We start from the raw sequence: 18,198 nt of genomic DNA on the forward strand, positions 1-18,198 counted from the left end.
TCACGTCTTAGTTCCTAGATGCTGTGTTCTTGCGTGGCAGAAGGCAAAGCTCTCTGAGGTCCCTTCTATGAGGGCACTAATCCCACTCACGCAGGCCCCACTCTCGTGACCTAAGCACCTCCCACAGGTCCCACTTCTAAATACCCTCACACTGGAATTAGGTTTTAACATATGAATGGTGAAGGAACGCAAACATTCAGTCTCTAGCAAAAATCTTGTCTAGAATGGCATTAACAGTGAGAAGATTTCGCATGTGGCCCTGAGTCAGAGAAACTGATTTAATCCTGACTCTGGGCAGTAGGTGTGTACATGTATAGAACAAGGTACCAGGCAGATAAAATCTAAGATCTCACCATTACATACATTCAATTTCCTTTGTGAAATAGTTGCTGAAAAGTCTGACCCATAACTCTTACCTCCTTGAAATGCACGGCTCCCCTAGTCATTCAGTGTTGACCATTTGCTCCTTCAAATTGTCAGCTTTTAAATATATGATACAAAAATTCTCAACTTTATCTACTCTGTCTACTCAAAGAACTTGCCTGAGGGCTAGGACTGTTACTTTTCCTCGCCACCTTTGCTAGGTGCTCACTCACTAGTGGACAGTGATAACAATGATGAAATAGGAACAGGTGTGCTTTCTAGTTGGGAGATGAACAGTTTCCCGTGCGCTCAGCCCCACCCCACACGAGGGAAGCCAAGGCCCTTTTTCTTAAGGAGCCTGCAGCCTTATCTCTTCCTTCCTCGGGTAGTGGCAGGTAAGAGGTGAGGGAAATCTATTTTCCTCCTGTCTAAGGCAGTCTGCTGACTAGGCAAAGGGGGTAGTAGGCAAAGGGAGTTGAGTAGTCCCCGCTTATCTTGCACTGGCGGCTGGCTGGTAGGAGGCTCCAAAGGACCCTGGTAATCTTCATAAGAGGCATTGGGACAAACACAAGACTCAAGAACACCCCGGCCTCTGGAGACACTTTGAGCTCCTTTCCTCTTCTGGTTTTCCTCAGAAGGGGCAGGAGAACCTGGAAGATCCGGAAGGCGGGGAAGATGCAGGGGTCCACTCGCTGATCCCGGAATGGGAGAGACCAACTGGGTCTGGGCAGCCGCGTGGAGGGGCCTGGAGGCGCGCTGTGCCAGAGCGGAGCCCAGGACTCGGGGTCCTCCCTCCTCCGAGCGGCCCCGCCCCAGGCACTCAGGCCCCGCCCCAATGGCCCCGCCCCCTCCCGGGTCCCCACTGGGCTGCGCTGACGCCCCACCGGGGGCCAGGGGAGCCTCCTGGCGGAGAGGCTCCGGCTGCCCAAGCTGCGGCCTCCTTATGGAGGGGCCGCTCGCTCAGCCAGCCGGATCCGGGCCGCTCCCGCCGCCGCTGCAGGGAGGCGGAGCCGCCGCTGCTCCGGAGCCCGGAGCCCGGCAACACCCGGGACACGAGACAGCGGCGCAGCGGTACAGCGCCCGCCTGCTGCAGGCCGGCTACGAGCCGGAGAGGTGACGCCCAGGGCAAAGCGCGCGGGGCGCATCCGGGGCGGGCGCGGCGGGGCAGGGCAGGGGCAGACCCCACCACACTCGCTCTCTTACCACCTCAACCTCTAACTTCCTGAAACCGGGCTCAGACCGACGCTGCGCACCCAAGCTTTGCTTGGGGCTTGTAGGCGGGCACTGTGCAAAGGGTTCGGTGCTGCGTAGCACCGGGGAGCAGGTCGGAGAAACGTTCCCTAAAATCTTAGCCCTGGATCAGACCTCGACTACACACCGGAGGACACCTGGCCCAAGTGGCTCCAACTACAGGGTTTCAAACAGTGCTTGTTGGAGTCCCTGCCTAACTTTGCTTAGTCCTCCTTAGCTGTTTCCTCCTATCTTCAGAGTCTTACTGGCAGGTGTAGGTGTCCAGATAGATTGTCTCCTCAGAGCCAGATGAGGACATGGTCCCTCATTATTCACTAAGGCCTGATAATGCTGCCAGTGTAACTCACCTCGGGGTCTCTCCTAAGATTCAGGAACCCCTCCTACCCTTAGTCCCCTTAGTCTGCTGGGGTCTGTAAAGGGTCCCTGGAGGAAGAGTGGGGGGGTGTTGAACTGGACCCCCGGGACTGGCTGAAAAGAAGACAGTGGCTAATCTCTGGATTGTATCTCAGCTTGAAATGCAATCCCACTGTCCTTCCAGTCCAGAGGATTTGGACTTCTTTCTCATCTCCATCTGTTGGTGCCCAGCAGCTTGGGGAGGTGACCTGGAAGCTGGGTTGGGGGAGGGGTCTGCGGGAATTAGCCCTGCAGCTCTGCCCAGGGGATGGCTGCTTATGTAAGAACTTTTAACGGCTTAAGGGGCTGCTAGGTGAAGCCTGGCCCCTCCTGTCCCCGCAAGCTACCTCTCTAGAATTGACTCAGGTTCAGGCTACTCTATCCTTTCTCCCATCCTAGACATCCAGCAACTAAGGCTCAGAGACCAGGGCGATAGGGAAAGGCCACAGGAGGTGAGGGTGTGGGCTAGAGCACTGACTTGGAGGCAGTGCCTTTGCTTCGGCAAGTCATGTCCCTTGTCCAAGCTCAACAATGCTAATGTTATCCCCCCCACACACACACACAAACTCCCCCAATCCTCCCCTCAAAAGTGTTTTGAAATTTTACGCATTCAAACAGCCCCAGACCAGATACAGACCTCCTGGCTTGCTGCATGACCTTGGTGCCCAGCTAGGACACCCACTACCCAGAGGAACGGGCTGGAAGGGGCTTTGGCCTACCCTTCTGCCCTGCTGCCCTCACAGATGCTAGGTGGGGAGTCTCAGAGGACCAGTGGTCCTTCCCCGGGCTGAGGAGCTCTGCTTGTTGCTTCAGTGTCTCCTCCCCATGGAGGAAGCAGCTAGGGAAGATCAGGAAGAGGGAGGAGGAAAGCAGGAGTAGTGTGTGTGGAGGTGGGGTGGGGTGGGGGGTGGATTAACAGTCCCTGGAAAAAGACAGCCTAACCCAGGGCTGAGCCCAGCAGCTTAGAGTAACGAGAAGCCCTGACACAGGTCACACCGGGAGGGGGTGTGGGGCAGCAAGAGAAGGAGAGTAGGGCTGTGAGGTCTGTTGTCTCCACATCTCAACCTGGCAGCCTCCTCCCCTGGGTCTGAGCCCCAGGCTGGGGCAGATGTCACTAGAGATGGCAGAACCCAGCTGCTGTCCTGGGCCCCAGCCCTGGTGGAACCCTGAGTAGTACCCTAGCCATTCTGACCCCATGCTGTAGAGGACAGTGACTCAGAGCAGGTCCCTTAGAGACAGAGAGAGACCACAGGGACCGCCTGTGCTCTGCGTGCAATGCAATTACAAACCTGTCCTTCTATGGCTGGAAAGGTACCTCAGGGTAACTCTGAATGGCCAGGGTGCTTTCTCCGGCTGGTCTCACTGCTATGCCTCCAGGTGGCCAATAAGAGGTCCTAGTGTTGGTGCTCTCAGGATACCCCTCCCCCGCCTCCATATGGCATTTGCCCTCTGGATGGGTCTACAAGAGCTGAGGAATCAGAAGTGTCCCCCAGGTGTCCCTGGCAAGCTGGCATCAGCCCCCACTCAGCAGAGAAGCCCAGCAGGCCCACTCTCTCCTTGCCATGCCAGAGTGCCTTCAGAGGTCCTCAGCAGGAGCCCTGATGGGGAGAGAAGCTTGGGAGTCTGATGTTCCCGTCCCCCGGCAGTAAGAGGAAAGAGGACACTGCAGACATCTGCGAGTCTCCTCCAGCACTCCCAGCTTCACAGGCCTCATCGCCCTAGCTCAGTGGGAAGCCTCCCCTACCCTCTGTGCACAGATGGAACAGTCTGTACTTTCCTGTCAGGGTCCCGGGGGTGTCATCGGGGAGGCTGGGCATCCTAGGGAGATTCCCTTGGGCCTGGCTGCCACCACACTGCTGAGAGGTAAACAAACCCAGCCTCTCAGGGCTGGGGAGGGAGGAAGGGAGCGCCACAGAGCCACCTTGCCAGGAGAGGACTGTGTCCCTGCCCTGCCTCTCACCTCACCAAGAAGTGAGCTGTGGGGAGGAGGAGGGAAGGAACCCTGATGTGTGGGTGGGGGATCTATTCTAGCTTTGGTCAGGGAGTAGCATTATCATTTCTGGTCACACAAGAGGGGTGCTCCTGCCACCCCACCTCCCCCCATGTGAATCAGTTTGCTATCTAATCTTACTGTCCCCATGTAGGAATCTGGGTCTTGCTGGGCCCATAGGACCATCAGACTTCTGCTTTGGGTAATTCTCAAAACTTCTCTAGCCTCTGTCCTAGTTTGTATGCATACTTACCTGCCTACACCAGGCCTGTGATCCTCCCTCGTCTTCCCACCACACTACCTTCCCAAATGAAAATCAACTTTCCTGTCTGGGGTTAAAAGCCCTGGTATACACACCGCTTTCTGAGCTGGGGACAGGGACATCAAACTGAAGCCCTGGACAGGAGTCAGAGACAGTCTCCCCACCCCTTGCTTTCTGAACTGTAGGTTTTGCATCTGTAAAGTGGGGATACCTAATTAATAGATTGTAGAGTAAATGTGATCATTTATGAAAAAATGCCTTGTAAACTGCAGAGGGCTTCAAGGCCACCCAAAGGTCAGGAAATGTGGTTAAGGAATGATGTCGGAGTTAGGAAAGCCGGCTACTGTGCAGGGAGGGTGCAACCTCAACCCACTATGTGTTGGGGAGCTGTGAGCCCAGACAGTTCCTTAGGGTTCTGGGCCTGATCAGAGTCTGGGCCTGAGTCTGGGGGAAAGACAAACCATGTTAGAGGTACCCCTGGGGGTGGCGAGTAGGGCCAGGGGAGACTCAGGCCGATCGGGGCCGGGTGGTCTGGGATGGTCCAAGCAGGGGCCGAGACCCGGGGCGCAGGGCGGTGGGGAGGGTACTGTGGGGGGGGCCTAGAAGGCGGGACGAAGAGCAGCAGAGGGGGCGTGTCCGGGCCTGGCCCAGCCCCTCCCCCACTAGTCCCGCATCCCCTCCCCCGCCCGGGCCAGCCGGGCCACTGTGCCACTGCAGACCGCCCTGGGCGTGCGCGCGACGGAGGTAGCTGGGCCGGACTCTGCGGGGCCCTTTGTGAGGCGCGGGGCGGAGGCGGCGGACTCCCGGGGGAGGGGCGGGAGAAGAGGGCGGTGCCCTGGGCCCGCCCCGCGGCTGCCGCAGCCCCCGCCCCCGGCCCGCCTGGCCCGCGACAGCAGCGTGGCCGCGGCGTCAGCAGCAGCAATAAGGCAGCAGCAGCAGCAGCAGCAGGAGCAGCAGCAGCAGCAGCGGGGCGGCCCGCGCGGGTGTTTATGTCGGGTCGCGGTGTCCCCCAGCAGCATGGCGGACTACCTGATCAGCGGCGGCACCGGCTACGTGCCCGACGATGGGCTCACCGCGCCGCAGCTCTTCGCCAACGCCGACGGCCTCACCTACAAGTAAGCGCTGGGGGCCTCGGCCGCACCTGGGTGCGCTCACCCACGCGCCGCGATCCCCCGACTCAGGCCCTGCACGTGCAGCGCTCCCGGGTCGGTGATACCCCGCGTTCCCAGGCCGGATTCGAGCGACCTGGGCGGGGAGGCGGGGGGTGGGGAGGGCTGGGTAAGGGAAGGAAGGCGGCCCGTGCCGAGAGCAGACGGACGTGGCACAGCGACATCGCGGCCCTCAGTGCCATGCCCCGTTTCTGGCTAGATCCGGGTACGGCCTCCCCCCTTCCCCCTCTCGTGGGCATCTTGGCCTCATGAAGGGGCCTTGGGGTGTGTGGAAACACGACATGTGGCAGTTATGGAGACTTTTCCTAGACCTTGGTCCACGATACCCTCTCCCAGTGTCACTGGGAGGACAGAGGGGCCCTGGAGCCCCGCTGAGACAGCTGCTTGGGTGTTGCCCCCAGGAGAGGCCCAGCTGGGCAGTTGGGATGGCTCCTTTTCCAAGGTCCAGTCCTCTTTCTGTTTGTGCCCCTGCCTGCCCACAGGTTAGCCCTAATAACCCCCATGGGCATGAGTATTCTGTGACTGCCACCCCCAAGCCCACCCTACATGGGATTTTGGAGATCAAGACCTATCTATTTGCCTCTGGCTTAATTTGCTTTTCCACGGGCGGTGGGCCAGTTGTCCTGCAGGCTGCAGGCCTGGCACTAGCTCTCCTTCGGGCTGCAGGACTATGCCCATGCCAGGAAGGAGCATCAGAACCTGGGACTGGAGTGGAGTGGGATGCTGGTGAGCCAGGAGTACCGGTGCCCTGTCTCCTGCCAGTCCCTGCCCGCCCTAGCCTGTAAACACTCCTACTGGGCAGGCAGTTTCCCTAGACACCAGGATATAGTCACTCCTGAAGAGTGTCTCCTGTCTGCCCGTAGCTCAGGTGTGGGCCAGGTGAGCGGTGTATGTAATACCTAGTAAATGCCAAGGGGCCCAGATGCCAGTATTTCTTCTCTGGCTTCTAAGCGAGCCGCGGAGTCCTCTTCCCTGTACACAAGAAAGGCTGCCACGGGGCCGGGATAGTTAGGTTATTTCTTTGGCATTCTTTGATGAGGCGAGGGAAGAGAGTATCTCTTTGATGTCTTTTTCACTGGAGTCTGCCAAGGGAACTCCCTAGAGAAATTTCTAGGACTCGCTCTTGGCCTTGAGGCAGGTTAAAGACCCCACCCCTCCCATCCACCCTGTAGCTTTTCCTTCCTGTGCTGGGTGCCTGCAGTTTTGCTTCGCCTGGTTGGGAGTATTCCTGAAGCGTGGGACATTTACTTTTGGGGGTGCCTGTCAAGGCCTGGTGATTTCAGGCCGATTAAGCCTGTCATGGGCCGGCGGTGGGGGTCGGTGGGGGGTGGGTGCTGGGCTTTGGCACTGCCTTGCCATACACGTGCAGGTCTGCATTCCCCTTCTGGGGTTTGCCCACCTTGGTGTTGGCAGCTGCCATGCTTTGGCTGGGGCCCCAGGGTCCTGGCCTAACCGTAAGGTCCTTTCCTCCCCTTTCCTTCCCAGGCCATGTCTACTGGTTACTCCCGTCCAACTGGGCAGATACTTAGCAATGCCTGCTCTTTCAGACGTGCCCAGCCCACACTCAGACCCCTGGGGTCCCTCTGAGCTGCTCTGAAACCTGTGTGACTGAGCAGCCCCGAGACTTGGCTGTGTGCAGCTTGTCCTGTGCTGTGGTGTTCATATCACGCTGCACTTCTAACCTGTTCTCAGGTCTATCCCATGTCCACTCATTGCCTCCCTCTATCAAGACTCAGGTTGTCTAGGGCAGGCACTGCATCTGCCGTGTGTGGCTTTATGGGACTTTCTATGTTCCTTGACGAACTCGGAGCCCTGAAGGCAATAGACATTTTGGGCTACTGCCTTGGTGGCGTCCCAGGTCTATAGACCTTCCACGGCCTTTGGTTCTAGCCCTGGACTGGGGTCAGCAAGATGCTAGTGGGGAGCTCCAAGGTGGTCCAGCCCTGAAGGGGCAGCAGGTATCAGAGGGCTCCAGTCTCTGCCCATCCCTACCCCCAGGCTGCCTCCACTGGCACGGCAGGCCCTGCCCCTTTCAGGTACCCCTCCCCACCTAGAAACACTCCCTCTTCTCTCTTCACAGCGACTTCCTGATTCTCCCAGGATTCATAGACTTCATAGCTGATGAGGTGGTGAGTACCTCTTCTGCTAACCAGGGGTAGAGGGGCTGTGTATGTAGCACAAGAGGCTGACTTCCTGTTCAAGAGCGGGTTGTAGGAGAGACTTTTCTTGGGAATGTGGTGGATGTAGCCTTTATTGCTGTCGTAGAAGCTGGCACAGTGCAATGGGGGCAGAGGCAGCTGTGGGGATTCGGGGGTATCCTGAGTGATGGGCCGGGCCCAGGGCCAGAGGGCTCTCTGGCCTGATGGAGTCCGCAGTAGAGTTCAGAAGGCCCTGAGAGGGGATGTGTATATGTGCCTGCCTTCATTACAGTAGACCAGGTTTTATCTGAACAGTACAGGTTTTATCTGAAATGCTGAGCAAGGACATGATAGAAGCCTGTCAAATTATGGAGACTGAATGAAGTGGACAGGTTTGTTCACGGATCCCAATATACAAGAACTGGTTTGGAGAAGTTAGATTTTTGGACCAAACCAAGGAAACACAGTGCTTTGCTTACTGGAGGGGCTCAGCAATGAGCCAAGCGAATGAACAATGTCGTTTACTAATGAACATATGACAGACTTCTCAGAAGCCCAGGGGGTAGTGCTGATGGGTGTAAGTCATTTCATGGAAAAGTTAGATTATGCTATGATGAATTCATATACGTTACAAAAATAGTTTCTCTTCTGGTGCTGTTATCATTGATATTTATTCAGGTCTGATTGTCATGAAAGGCCAGGGGCCTGAGTGTACACATTAGGGAAGCTTATGTCCAGCTTCCCTAATGTATACCCAATGCTGACACAGATAGATTTTTTAGGGGGAAATTTGGGTTATTCAGGATATTTCCCTTATGGCAGCAACCAGGAAGCCTTCTTGGTTCAGCTGTTGAGTTTAACAAAGTTTACCAAGCACCCTGGTTTTGTGCCAATCCCTGGGCAGTATGCTAAGAAGAGAGGGTTAGAAAAAACCCCTCCTGGCCATCAAGGGTCTTCCTGTCATGTGGCCTCTGTCAGGAAGGCTGTGTTTCTTCTCCTGTGGTACGACAGGAGAGGAGAAGGGGGAGGTTTCTAGACTGTGGGGTAGGGTTCTGAACCAGGGTCTGTAGATGGACTTCAGAGGCTTGTGACTCTCCAAAAATTATATAACAAAGTCTGTTTTGGGGGCTAGGATCCACAGGTGTTGGCCTAAATTTTGGAGGGGTCTATGATCTGGCCCTATCTACCATTCGGAGGCAGATGCCTCCCAAATGTATACTTGCAGTCCTGGCCTCTCCCTGGAGCTGCAGACTCTTAGTCACCTACTTTCTTGGCTGTCTAATGACTCCTTCCCATGCCTCCGCCCTTCCAGTTACCAGCATCTCCCACCTGGACCTGTCAGGAGCCTCGTTGGTGGTGCCCCTGCCTCAGGCCTTTTCACCTAGAATCCATTCTCCAATTCAGACCGAGCCTGAGTAATATCTTTAAAACATAAACCGGATCATGTCTCTCCTCTGCCTGAGACCCTCTAGTGTCTTCTCATCTCAGAGTCCAACCTAAGCTCCTCCCCCTGGTTTTCAAGTCTACACTTCCTTGCCCCCCTGCTCTGCCTGCCCCTCCCACCTCAACCCCTGCCTCTCTCGCTTCCTTCTACTCCACGAGCATTTTTCTTTCTTAAATACATCTCAGGAAGACATGGAATCACAGGCAGGTTTTACACACAGCTCCCTCTGCCTAGAGCGCGATGGTCCCTCAGACTTTGGCTTGATTGTTTTCCACTTGTCACCTCCCAAGAAAGAGGCTTCCCTGACCAGTACATCCTTCTTCCAGGGGTCACTTGGTCCTATTGCTTTTCTTTGGAGCCTTCATCCTGACTGAAAGAATTTCGTACATGTGTTCCGCGTTTGCCCTCTTTCTTTCCAAGTAGAATTGAAGCTCCAGGAGAGCTAGCAGGGGCCTCATCTGTTGTGCACTGCTGTATCTCCTGGTGCTGGGTACATGTAGGAGCTCAGTAAACATTTGCGTGAATCATAAAACTCTTCACATAGACTGTGCCTCCCTCCTTAGGACCTGACTTCAGCTCTGACTCGGAAGATTACGCTGAAGACACCGCTGATCTCCTCCCCCATGGACACTGTGACAGAGGCTGACATGGCCATCGCTATGGCTGTGAGTCGGGCACCTGGGAAGGGGACCGCATGGCGTCAGGAGGAATGGGTATCAGAGGAGTGGTGTGCAGAGTGAGGAGGGGTGGCCTCCTGGCTCTGACCACGCTTCCCTTCCACCCCAGCTGATGGGCGGGATCGGTTTCATTCACCACAACTGCACCCCAGAGTTCCAGGCCAACGAGGTGCGGAAGGTCAAGGCAAGTACCAGGCCCGTCCCCAGAAAGAAGATGCTACCTGGCACCCCCACTTCACAGACCCTTCTAGCATCCTTTGCCAGCCCTGCAGGCGGGCTCATTCCCTGGCTGATGGCTATGGGGTCTTGTTGCTTACCCTTCCCCACAATGGGGGCATAGGGCCCAGCCCTCATTCCCACTGGCTCCTCACCCCATGAGGGCCCTGGCTCCTCTGTGGCATGGCCAGGACATCCTCTGCTCCCTGGGGCCGGGCTGTACCCCAAGTCTGGCTTTCTTTCAGCCGTTTCCTTCCTGTCTCTGCCCACAGAAATTTGAACAGGGCTTCATCACAGACCCCGTGGTGCTGAGCCCCTCACACACTGTCGGTGATGTGCTGGAGGCCAAGATTCGGCATGGCTTCTCTGGCATCCCCATCACGGAGACGGGTGCCATGGGCAGCAAGCTGGTGGGCATCGTCACCTCCCGAGACATCGACTTTCTGGCCGAGAAGGACCACACCACCCTCCTCCGTGAGGTACCTGCAAGCACAGGGAAAGCGTGGCTGGGAGAGAGTTCCCCACACCCTAGAACCTCAGGCTGGTGCCTGTGATCAGGGACCAGTGGGAGGTCTGGCTCCCTTCTCTCTCACCTGCCAACCTGCAGGCAAATGTTCCTGGCCCCACAGGTGATGACACCACGGAATGAGCTGGTGGTGGCTCCAGCAGGTGTGACATTGAAAGAGGCAAATGAGATCCTGCAGCGCAGCAAGAAAGGTACCGAAGAGTAGGCAGAAAACTCAAGACCGCCCCAGCCTGGCTCCCTGTACCCCAGCTCCCCTGTTCCTTCAAGTCTTGCAGGTTGTCCCAGCAACCAGCCTGGGCCTTGGGAAGGTTGGCATAGCCCCAGGCTGGAGCATGATTCCTGAGGTTCTTTTCCGGGCTTAGGAAAACCTATCCCTTATTCATCATCTTCACAGTACGTTTCCCCAAAAAACTAGTCCTGTGAAATGTTCATCACAGAAAAAGGGCTCTAAAGGGCTCTATGGTCTTACAAGTCTGAAAAACACTTTTTATGTATCCCTCATCTTGCACAAAGAATTGTACTTTAGCTTATTAAAGACTCAGAAGTCCTGCAATTAAATTTGTTTGACATTGGGGCTGTTGATAATATTCATTAGGATCCCATGAGAGACACCGGAACATGCTTCCCTGGTCCATACTGGATTGTTCTCTGGGGGTATTGGGCAGGGCACATGTTCCTCCCCGTAGGACAGCCTCCCGTTTGTGCCCTGGGTAGGAGTTTTAGACCACTGTGGCCCGTGGCCCAGCAGGTGGAAGGCTGCCAGTACTCAGGAACTGCCCACCCCAGCCTGGCCAGGCCACAGGGCAGGAAGAGCTCCAGGAACCCTCTTGGCTACAAGGTTTCTTTGCTTCCTGTTCCCTGGGAAGAGATCCAGGTCCCTAGGAGCGCTTCCTGGGTGGGTGCTGCCACCTAGTGGCTAGTTTGGGTACTTTAGTGACCTCAGGTGTGGTCCATTTTCATCCTTACCTCCGCCACTTCCCAGCCCCAGCCCCCAGAGGCTGCTCCTTCATCTTACCTCTGCATTCCTCAACAGGGAAGCTGCCCATTGTCAATAATCACGATGAGCTAGTGGCCATCATTGCCCGCACTGATCTGAAGAAGAACCGCGACTACCCTCTGGCCTCCAAGGATTCCCATAAGCAGCTGCTGTGTGGGGCGGCCGTGGGCACCCGCGAGGACGACAAATATCGCCTGGACCTGCTCACCCAGGCAGGCGCGGATGTCATAGTGCTGGTACGGCCCTGCCCTGGGGCCGAGGTGGTTTAGTAGAGGCTTAGGAAGAGCCAGGTTCGCCTCTAATTAAGCCTTAGGGGGGTCAGTGGTACTCTGACAGCTCAGACCAACTGTGGACCCCTGTGAGGGCCTTGTGGGCATGCTCATAAGTTGACCCTAATGGTTATAACCATTGATGGGGGACGTTTCACCCGCGAGGCCCTACACTAAGACCTTATGTAGATGAACTCATGTAATCCTCCCAACTGCCCCCTGAGGTACCGTTACCATGGCCCTGGCCCTGGTTGGATGCAGAAACCGAGGCTGAGGAGGTTAAGTACTGTCCTTTGCTTAGTGAGTTGGTGGGAACAGGCGAGGCCCCAGGCAATCTTGCTGTGAGGACCAGTCCATCAGTGCATATGAAAGGGCTTTGTCTGCTCTGAGAGCATACATTAATGGTGCGGAAACTTTCGGGGGGAGCAGGCCTCTGAGAACCAGCTGAGAGCTGTCAATGGTCTTCTCAGGAAAAAAGAAAAAAAGAAAGAAAAAGCATTCTCATCACATTTTTCATATTATTTCAGGAGTTTGTCCACTTAAGAGCTGCCTCCCCCAGGGAGGGCCTTCCGCCGTCATAACCTCAGCTTTCCCATCCCCCTCCTCACAGGACTCATCCCAAGGGAACTCCGTATATCAGATCGCCATGGTGCACTATATCAAGCAGAAGTACCCCCACCTCCAGGTGATTGGGGGGAATGGTGAGTGTGGAGTCGCCCCCCCGTGCCCCCACCATTGCACCGTCACTGTGTAACTTCCTGTCCTTCAGCATCCTGAGGTGATGGCTTTGCGCCTGCCTGAGGGACAGGGGCCTGAAGGTCACTGTAGGTGGGAGGGTGGCCAGACTGGAGTCCCCTGTGGAGCCTCCCGTCCTCACACTGTGCCTCTTTCCCGCCCCCCCCAGTGGTGACAGCAGCTCAGGCCAAGAATCTGATTGACGCTGGTGTGGACGGGCTGCGTGTGGGCATGGGCTGTGGCTCCATCTGCATCACCCAAGAAGGTGGGTGTCAGTAAGAAAAGCGGCGTCCACTTAGGACACCCCGCCGGCCCTCCACAGGCCCCTTGGGCCTCACTCTTGTTCCACAGATGCACGCTGAGTGCTCGTTCTGCCAGCCACTTCCTGGGATGGTGGGTTCAGGGCTGATCTGGCCCCGCTGATTTGGGGGGAGGTAGGTGTAAGATGAGGTCCCCAAGAGTTCTGGGGGTGCGCCAGCCTGCCTCTCAGATTCTGGGCAAGGAGGCCCCAGCTGGAGGCCCACGGCTGATGGGACTGCTTCCATGAGTTGCTTGTGGGAAGCCAGCTCGGGGTTTGGATTAGCTTCGTGACAAGGCAGATACTTAAGATGGAGACAGCACGTCCTTGAATATCTAAGGATATACACCTTATTACCATGTGCTGATAGTCAGGGAGGGGTTCCACTGAGTCACACAGCCCTTCTGCAAGGTGGGTTCCCGAACACGAAGCAGGGGACGGTGAGATCATGACATGTGTCCCCATGACACGTGCTCCCTGGAGGCTGGTGTCTGATTGGTGGGTCCTGGCTTCGTCTGAAGGGGTGGATCTGGCCCCTCTACTGACAGTCATTTTTTCAGAACACTTGAGTGACCCACTTGGGTCTTCTCTGCCCCTAAACAGCTCCCCTTTTGGTTTGCACAGCCTCTGCTTTTAAGTGTCTCCTCATCACCTTAGCCGACTACCGTGGTGAAATGTGGGCCTTCTCTTAGTCACTTTACAAATATTAATTGGGCACCTGCTGTGTATCAGGCACCATTCTAAACCTTGGGATGCAATCGGGACCTAACAAACAAGATACTTCCAGAGAAGGCTTCTTTCCTACTTTATCCAACCTTGCATCCATCCCTAGATAAGTGCTGGTTCCTTAGAATTCCCACTTAAAACCTAATACTTATGGACCTTGGACAGTTAAACTTAAAGAAATGCAAACTAATATCCCAAAGGAGGCCACAAGTACCTAACCCTAGTAACAGGCCTTGCAAATGAAAGCCTCGAAGGGGAACTTGTATATGGAGAGAGGTGGGTCTGGGGACCACCAGGCCTGAGAGCACCGGTCTGGGGGGAGGTGCAGTACTCTGTAGGCCAGTACTGACACCCCCCCCTCAGAATGCCCCATAGTGCTGTCATGGTGGGCTGGTCTGGGTCCCTGGAATGACATTCACCCTAGTGTTATTGCTGCCACCTATCTTGCGCTTCAGAACCATCATGCAGCCCTGTCCCTTCTGAGTGGAGCTAGGGCCCACGGAGAAAGGAGTCTGTCCCTGGCCCCTGTGTTGCTGTTGACGCCTCCGTCTTGTGTCCCCTCCCGCAGTGATGGCCTGTGGTCGGCCCCAGGGCACTGCGGTGTACAAGGTGGCTGAGTACGCCCGGCGCTTTGGGGTGCCGGTCATAGCTGATGGTGGCATCCAGACTGTGGGGCATGTGGTCAAGGCCCTGGCCCTTGGAGCTTCCACAGGTGAGGGGATCTGTGCAGGTCAGTGAGGGGCGGGGCGCTGGCTGGGGCAGGAGGAGGGCTATGAGCTAGAGGCACTGGTTCCCACCCCCGCCGTTGCAGTGATGATGGGCTCCCTGCTGGCCGCCACCACGGAGGCCCCCGGCGAGTACTTCTTCTCGGATGGGGTAAGGCTCAAGAAGTACCGGGGCATGGGCTCCTTGGATGCCATGGAGAAGAGCAGCAGCAGCCAGAAACGATATTTCAGGTACTCTGTCCCTGAGCCCCGGCCCCAGGCATGTCAGCCTACTACCCTTCAAGGGTCCATACACACCTTTGACTTCCCACGATGGCACCAGTAGCAGACCGGGGATAGCACTTGGCCACCTGACTCTGAATCCAGGCTTTTTTGTGCTGTAGACCAGGGAGTGGCTGCTTTGGGGGCCCTTCTGTGTGGTATCCCCGCTGCTGGTGCCCTTGAGAGGTGAGGTGGGGTCCCCTGAGCTGCGGGCTGCCTGGCTCAGTCTCCCTGTCCTCCACGTAGTGAGGGTGATAAGGTGAAGATCGCACAGGGCGTCTCGGGCTCCATCCAGGACAAAGGCTCCATTCAGAAGTTCGTGCCCTACCTCATAGCAGGGATCCAGCATGGCTGCCAGGATATCGGTGCCCGGAGCCTGTCTGTCCTGCGGTGAGTGCCATGATGAGGGAGCAGCTGGTGAGGGGCATCTGGAAGGCTCCTGGCGCCCCCATTCCCACTCTTCCCCTGCTCGGCCCTTGGTGCCCTGACCTGTTCCATCAACCTGCCTGCAGGTCCATGATGTACTCAGGAGAGCTCAAGTTTGAGAAGCGGACTATGTCGGCTCAGATTGAGGGTGGTGTCCACGGCCTGCACTCGTAAGTGTGGTGGCCTCCTTGCCCTTGCTGGCTGGCTCTGGGTCGGGCAGGGGGACTGTGGTTCAGGGGCGGAGCTGAGGTTTCAGGGACCCCGTGGGCCATCTGCACCAAGGATGGATGCTGCTGCAGGGTGATCCTAAAACCTTCTCCTGTAGGGCCCAGCTCACCCTTGAACCCTGTCCTTTAGCTCCTGTGCAGGCAGGCCCCTCCCATCCCCTCGGGCATCTCCCCCGAGCAGGGCAAGGGAGCTGTGGCCGCTTGCCCCTCCTAGGCTCCCTGGCCCTTGCTTGCGTAGAAGCTTGGTGGCTTGTGGCAGGGGCTAGCAGTGCTGAGCTCTTGCTGGTGGTGGCCCCAGGCAGGCAAGTGGAGGCTGGGGGCATGAGCCCTCTGGTGGGGAAAGGGCAGAGAGACAGACGCCAGGGCCAGCGCTGGGGGGACCACGGGTGGGGGCAGTGCTAGTTGGCAGCAGTCGTAGCAGGCATGCGGCCCTGCCCGGTAGAGGGCCTGTCCCCCCAGGCATAGGCGGGCATCTAACCTGTGTCTCTTTCTGCCCCATCCTCCCGTAGCTATACCTTTCTGCCGTGTAAGTAACCGCGCTGCCCGGGCCAAGTGTAGAGTAGAGCAGGGGCAGTCTGGGTGGGACCCGAGCTGGGGGTGGGGAGCACTGCCTTGGGGGTGGCGCTGGGGGCGTAATCATGGGACCTGGACCCTAGGACTAGCACTGTGGTGGGGGCAGCTATCAGTGGCCGCGGCTCTAGCAGGAACATCCCTTTTTGGGGTACAGAGAGATGTCCCTGACCACAGGCCTAAGGCTGCCCTGTCTTAGACTGGACCCAGTGACCACAAGGGGCCTAGGCCACTGCGTGTGCAGGGATGGGTGGAGACATGGGTGGCAGAGGTCCAGCGTGGTCTGAGCTTGCTCTGGGAGGAGGGGCCGTACCTTCCCGAGCTCTGTCTCCACCCTGGCACTGAGGACAGTCCACTCAGCAGTGGCTGTGTAAAAAATGAGCATGGCCGTCTCTGGACCTGGCCTGATTCTTCCAGGAGCCTTGGCCTGAGGCGGACTGAGGCACAGAGCCTGCTCTTTTCCCTCTGCCTCCCCCCATGGCTGAGAGGCAGGGGCTTCTGCAGTTCACTGCCACTCTTGCATCTGGGGGCCGCCTGGCACCCCAGGGCCTGGGCAAGGGGATCTGGGAAGGGAGCAGTGTCCACATGCCCACTCTCGACTGCCCTCTTGCCTTGTCCCCACAGTTACGAGAAGCGGCTGTACTGAGGACGGTGGTGGAGGCCCAGGCGGCGGAGGGGGTGCACCCCAGGGGTCCCCTTTGGGCACAGCCTCCCTCCATAACTGAGCGGTCCATAGATTTGCACTACGGGTTCCCCAGCTCCTTTCCAGGGAGAGAGCAGGGGAGGGCCTGAGAGTCTGCGGCCCCTCGCTGGGCCCCTCCCCCCCGCAGAGTCAGGACTGCTCCTGGGGCCTGGCTGCCCTGGGAGCCCCCTACGTTCCCCCTTCTTCAGTCCCCCTGAGCCCACCAGCCTGGGCTCCCAGGCCCTGTGCCTGCCTCAGGTCTTTCTTGCTGCAGCCTGCTCCAGCCCGGCTCCCATCCCTGGGGCACGTGGCTCCTCCTGGCTTCTCCTGTAGGGCACCTCCCTCCCCACCCCCCCATGGAAATGGTGCTCTCCTGGCCCTGCCTCTGGCCCCTTCTTGGACTGCTGCCCCCTCAGCCACGGGGCACTTCTGGGCTCCTGACCTAAGCCAGAGGGAGGTCTCTGCCCCCTTCCCCTGGCCCTAGGTTACCCGCTCCTCAGGCCACTCCCCCAGTCCCCTGCCCTGCAGGGGGAGGCAGCCCATCATTCCTGACTTACTACCATCCCCAGGTGTACCATGCCTGCCCTCTCCTCTCAGCTGCAGTCGAAGGCTTTAACTTTGCACACTTTGGGTTACAGTTACGTCATTGTATATGAAATAATCTGAATAAACCAGGAGGTCACAATGCCTCTGCCATCCTGTCTCTATCCCTTATCCACTGGGCATCTTGCCCCAGTCCTGGTGGTGAGCTGGAATCCAGAGCCTATCAGAGCCAGGCCATGGGTGGGTGGGGGCACCGGGCCCAGCCTCCCCAGGAAGGTGATGAAAATTTTGCGGTACTCCAGGTAGTGCTGGTGCAGGTGGGCCACATGGTAGGAGGTCTCCCAGGCCTTTGCCCACACTGGCGTGCCCACCTGCTGCCAACCGGCCAGTAGGCTGTGCCGGCAGGTAGCATCGCAGAGGGTATCATCGGCGGCTGTAGAAGACTGGCATTGGGGGCCTCATCGGCAGCTGCCAGAAAGCGCCCATCTCAGCCTTGTAACGCTGAGCGGTGCAGCCCTGCACGGGTGGAGTTAGAGTCTGGCTGTGGCCCTGACCACAAGGCCCAGGGCCTTGGTCTCATCAGCAGTCTCTCCCGTGGGTACCAGGTAGAGGGGTTTAGCACCCACTGTTCATAATCAGCTCAAGGCCCACCTCCCAGCCTCAAGCCCCTCCTGCTGGGGCAGCACTGACACGTGGGCTGCCGCATGTCCCAAGTGCAGGGTCCTGGGACATCCACACCGCCTTCTGCCTCCGCTGCTGTAGTTGAGTAGAGGTCACACAGCTGTCCTACTGAGGCACAGACACTGCTCAGGATTGGAAGCAAGGAAGAGGGTCTGGGATGCTCTGCTGGAGGGATGAGCAGAGGGTGCAGGAGGCCATTGTTTGTGGATAAGGAGGAGCTGGGAACATCCCCACGAGAGCCAGTAGGGACTGCCTCAGCCATGCTTGGCATGCCGTGCCATTACCTGCGCTCCCCCGGGCCCTTCCAAGCCAAGGCACCAGCCGTTTGCTGTGCCATTTTCCAGCTTCGTGGCATCTTCAGGGATGAGAAGGAAAGAGCTAGTGGCAGAACTGTTGGGTGGGTTCAGAGCTGGTTCAACCACTGCTCCAGGAGTTGTTGCAAAGTGACGAGGTCATTGAGTCCCTGGAAGCCTTGTGCCAGGGACTCTGGCCTCGGTGAACGCCTGAGTCTGAGATCACCTAGCTGGGTGGTAGAAGGATGCCCAGATACCAGGGGATGATGGTAAGAGATGAGACGGATGGGTCAAAATGAAGCTATGTTTCATAGTTTGTCTTGCACAATTGTTTAC

The 18,198-nt window shown here is 57.4% G+C and overlaps 1 protein-coding gene across 4 annotated transcripts; it reads left to right on the plus strand.

Annotated features, from left to right (window-relative positions):
* The first annotated feature begins 1,219 nt into the window (after nt 1-1,219).
* On the plus strand, nt 1,220-17,036 carry IMPDH1 (inosine monophosphate dehydrogenase 1). 4 transcript variants are annotated; one of them, XM_033099044.1, is made up of 16 exons: nt 1,220-1,476; nt 5,273-5,374; nt 7,509-7,557; nt 9,574-9,675; nt 9,797-9,871; nt 10,176-10,382; nt 10,533-10,620; nt 11,463-11,662; nt 12,306-12,396; nt 12,600-12,695; nt 14,023-14,166; nt 14,266-14,410; nt 14,687-14,830; nt 14,953-15,036; nt 15,603-15,619; nt 16,288-17,032. In XM_033099044.1, exons 1-16 carry the CDS (start codon nt 1,307-1,309, stop codon nt 16,386-16,388), a joined length of 1,815 nt encoding a protein of 604 aa, XP_032954935.1. In that variant the 5' UTR covers nt 1,220-1,306; the 3' UTR covers nt 16,389-17,032. The 4 variants fall into 4 exon arrangements, with proteins under 4 accessions (XP_032954935.1, XP_032954937.1, XP_032954938.1 ...); XM_033099046.1 differs by having other exon boundaries at nt 5,276-5,374; XM_033099047.1 differs by lacking the exon at nt 15,603-15,619 and having other exon boundaries at nt 16,288-17,036.
* The last annotated feature ends 1,162 nt before the right edge of the window (nt 17,037-18,198 follow it).

The sequence above is a fragment of the Rhinolophus ferrumequinum genome, chromosome 26 (assembly GCF_004115265.2).
Source record: "Rhinolophus ferrumequinum isolate MPI-CBG mRhiFer1 chromosome 26, mRhiFer1_v1.p, whole genome shotgun sequence".
Taxonomy (NCBI): domain Eukaryota; kingdom Metazoa; phylum Chordata; class Mammalia; order Chiroptera; family Rhinolophidae; genus Rhinolophus; species Rhinolophus ferrumequinum.

Bases quoted from the DNA above. Each gene is read 5' to 3' on its own strand.
- IMPDH1 (XM_033099044.1), top strand. From the start codon at position 1,307: ATGGAGGGGCCGCTCGCTCAGCCAGCCGGATCCGGGCCGCTCCCGCCG. The intron at 12,696-14,022 runs GTGGGTGTCAGT...CCCCTCCCGCAG, and splicing joins CATCTGCATCACCCAAGAAG to TGATGGCCTGTGGTCGGCCC. The intron at 14,411-14,686 runs GTACTCTGTCCC...TCCTCCACGTAG, and splicing joins AGCCAGAAACGATATTTCAG to TGAGGGTGATAAGGTGAAGA.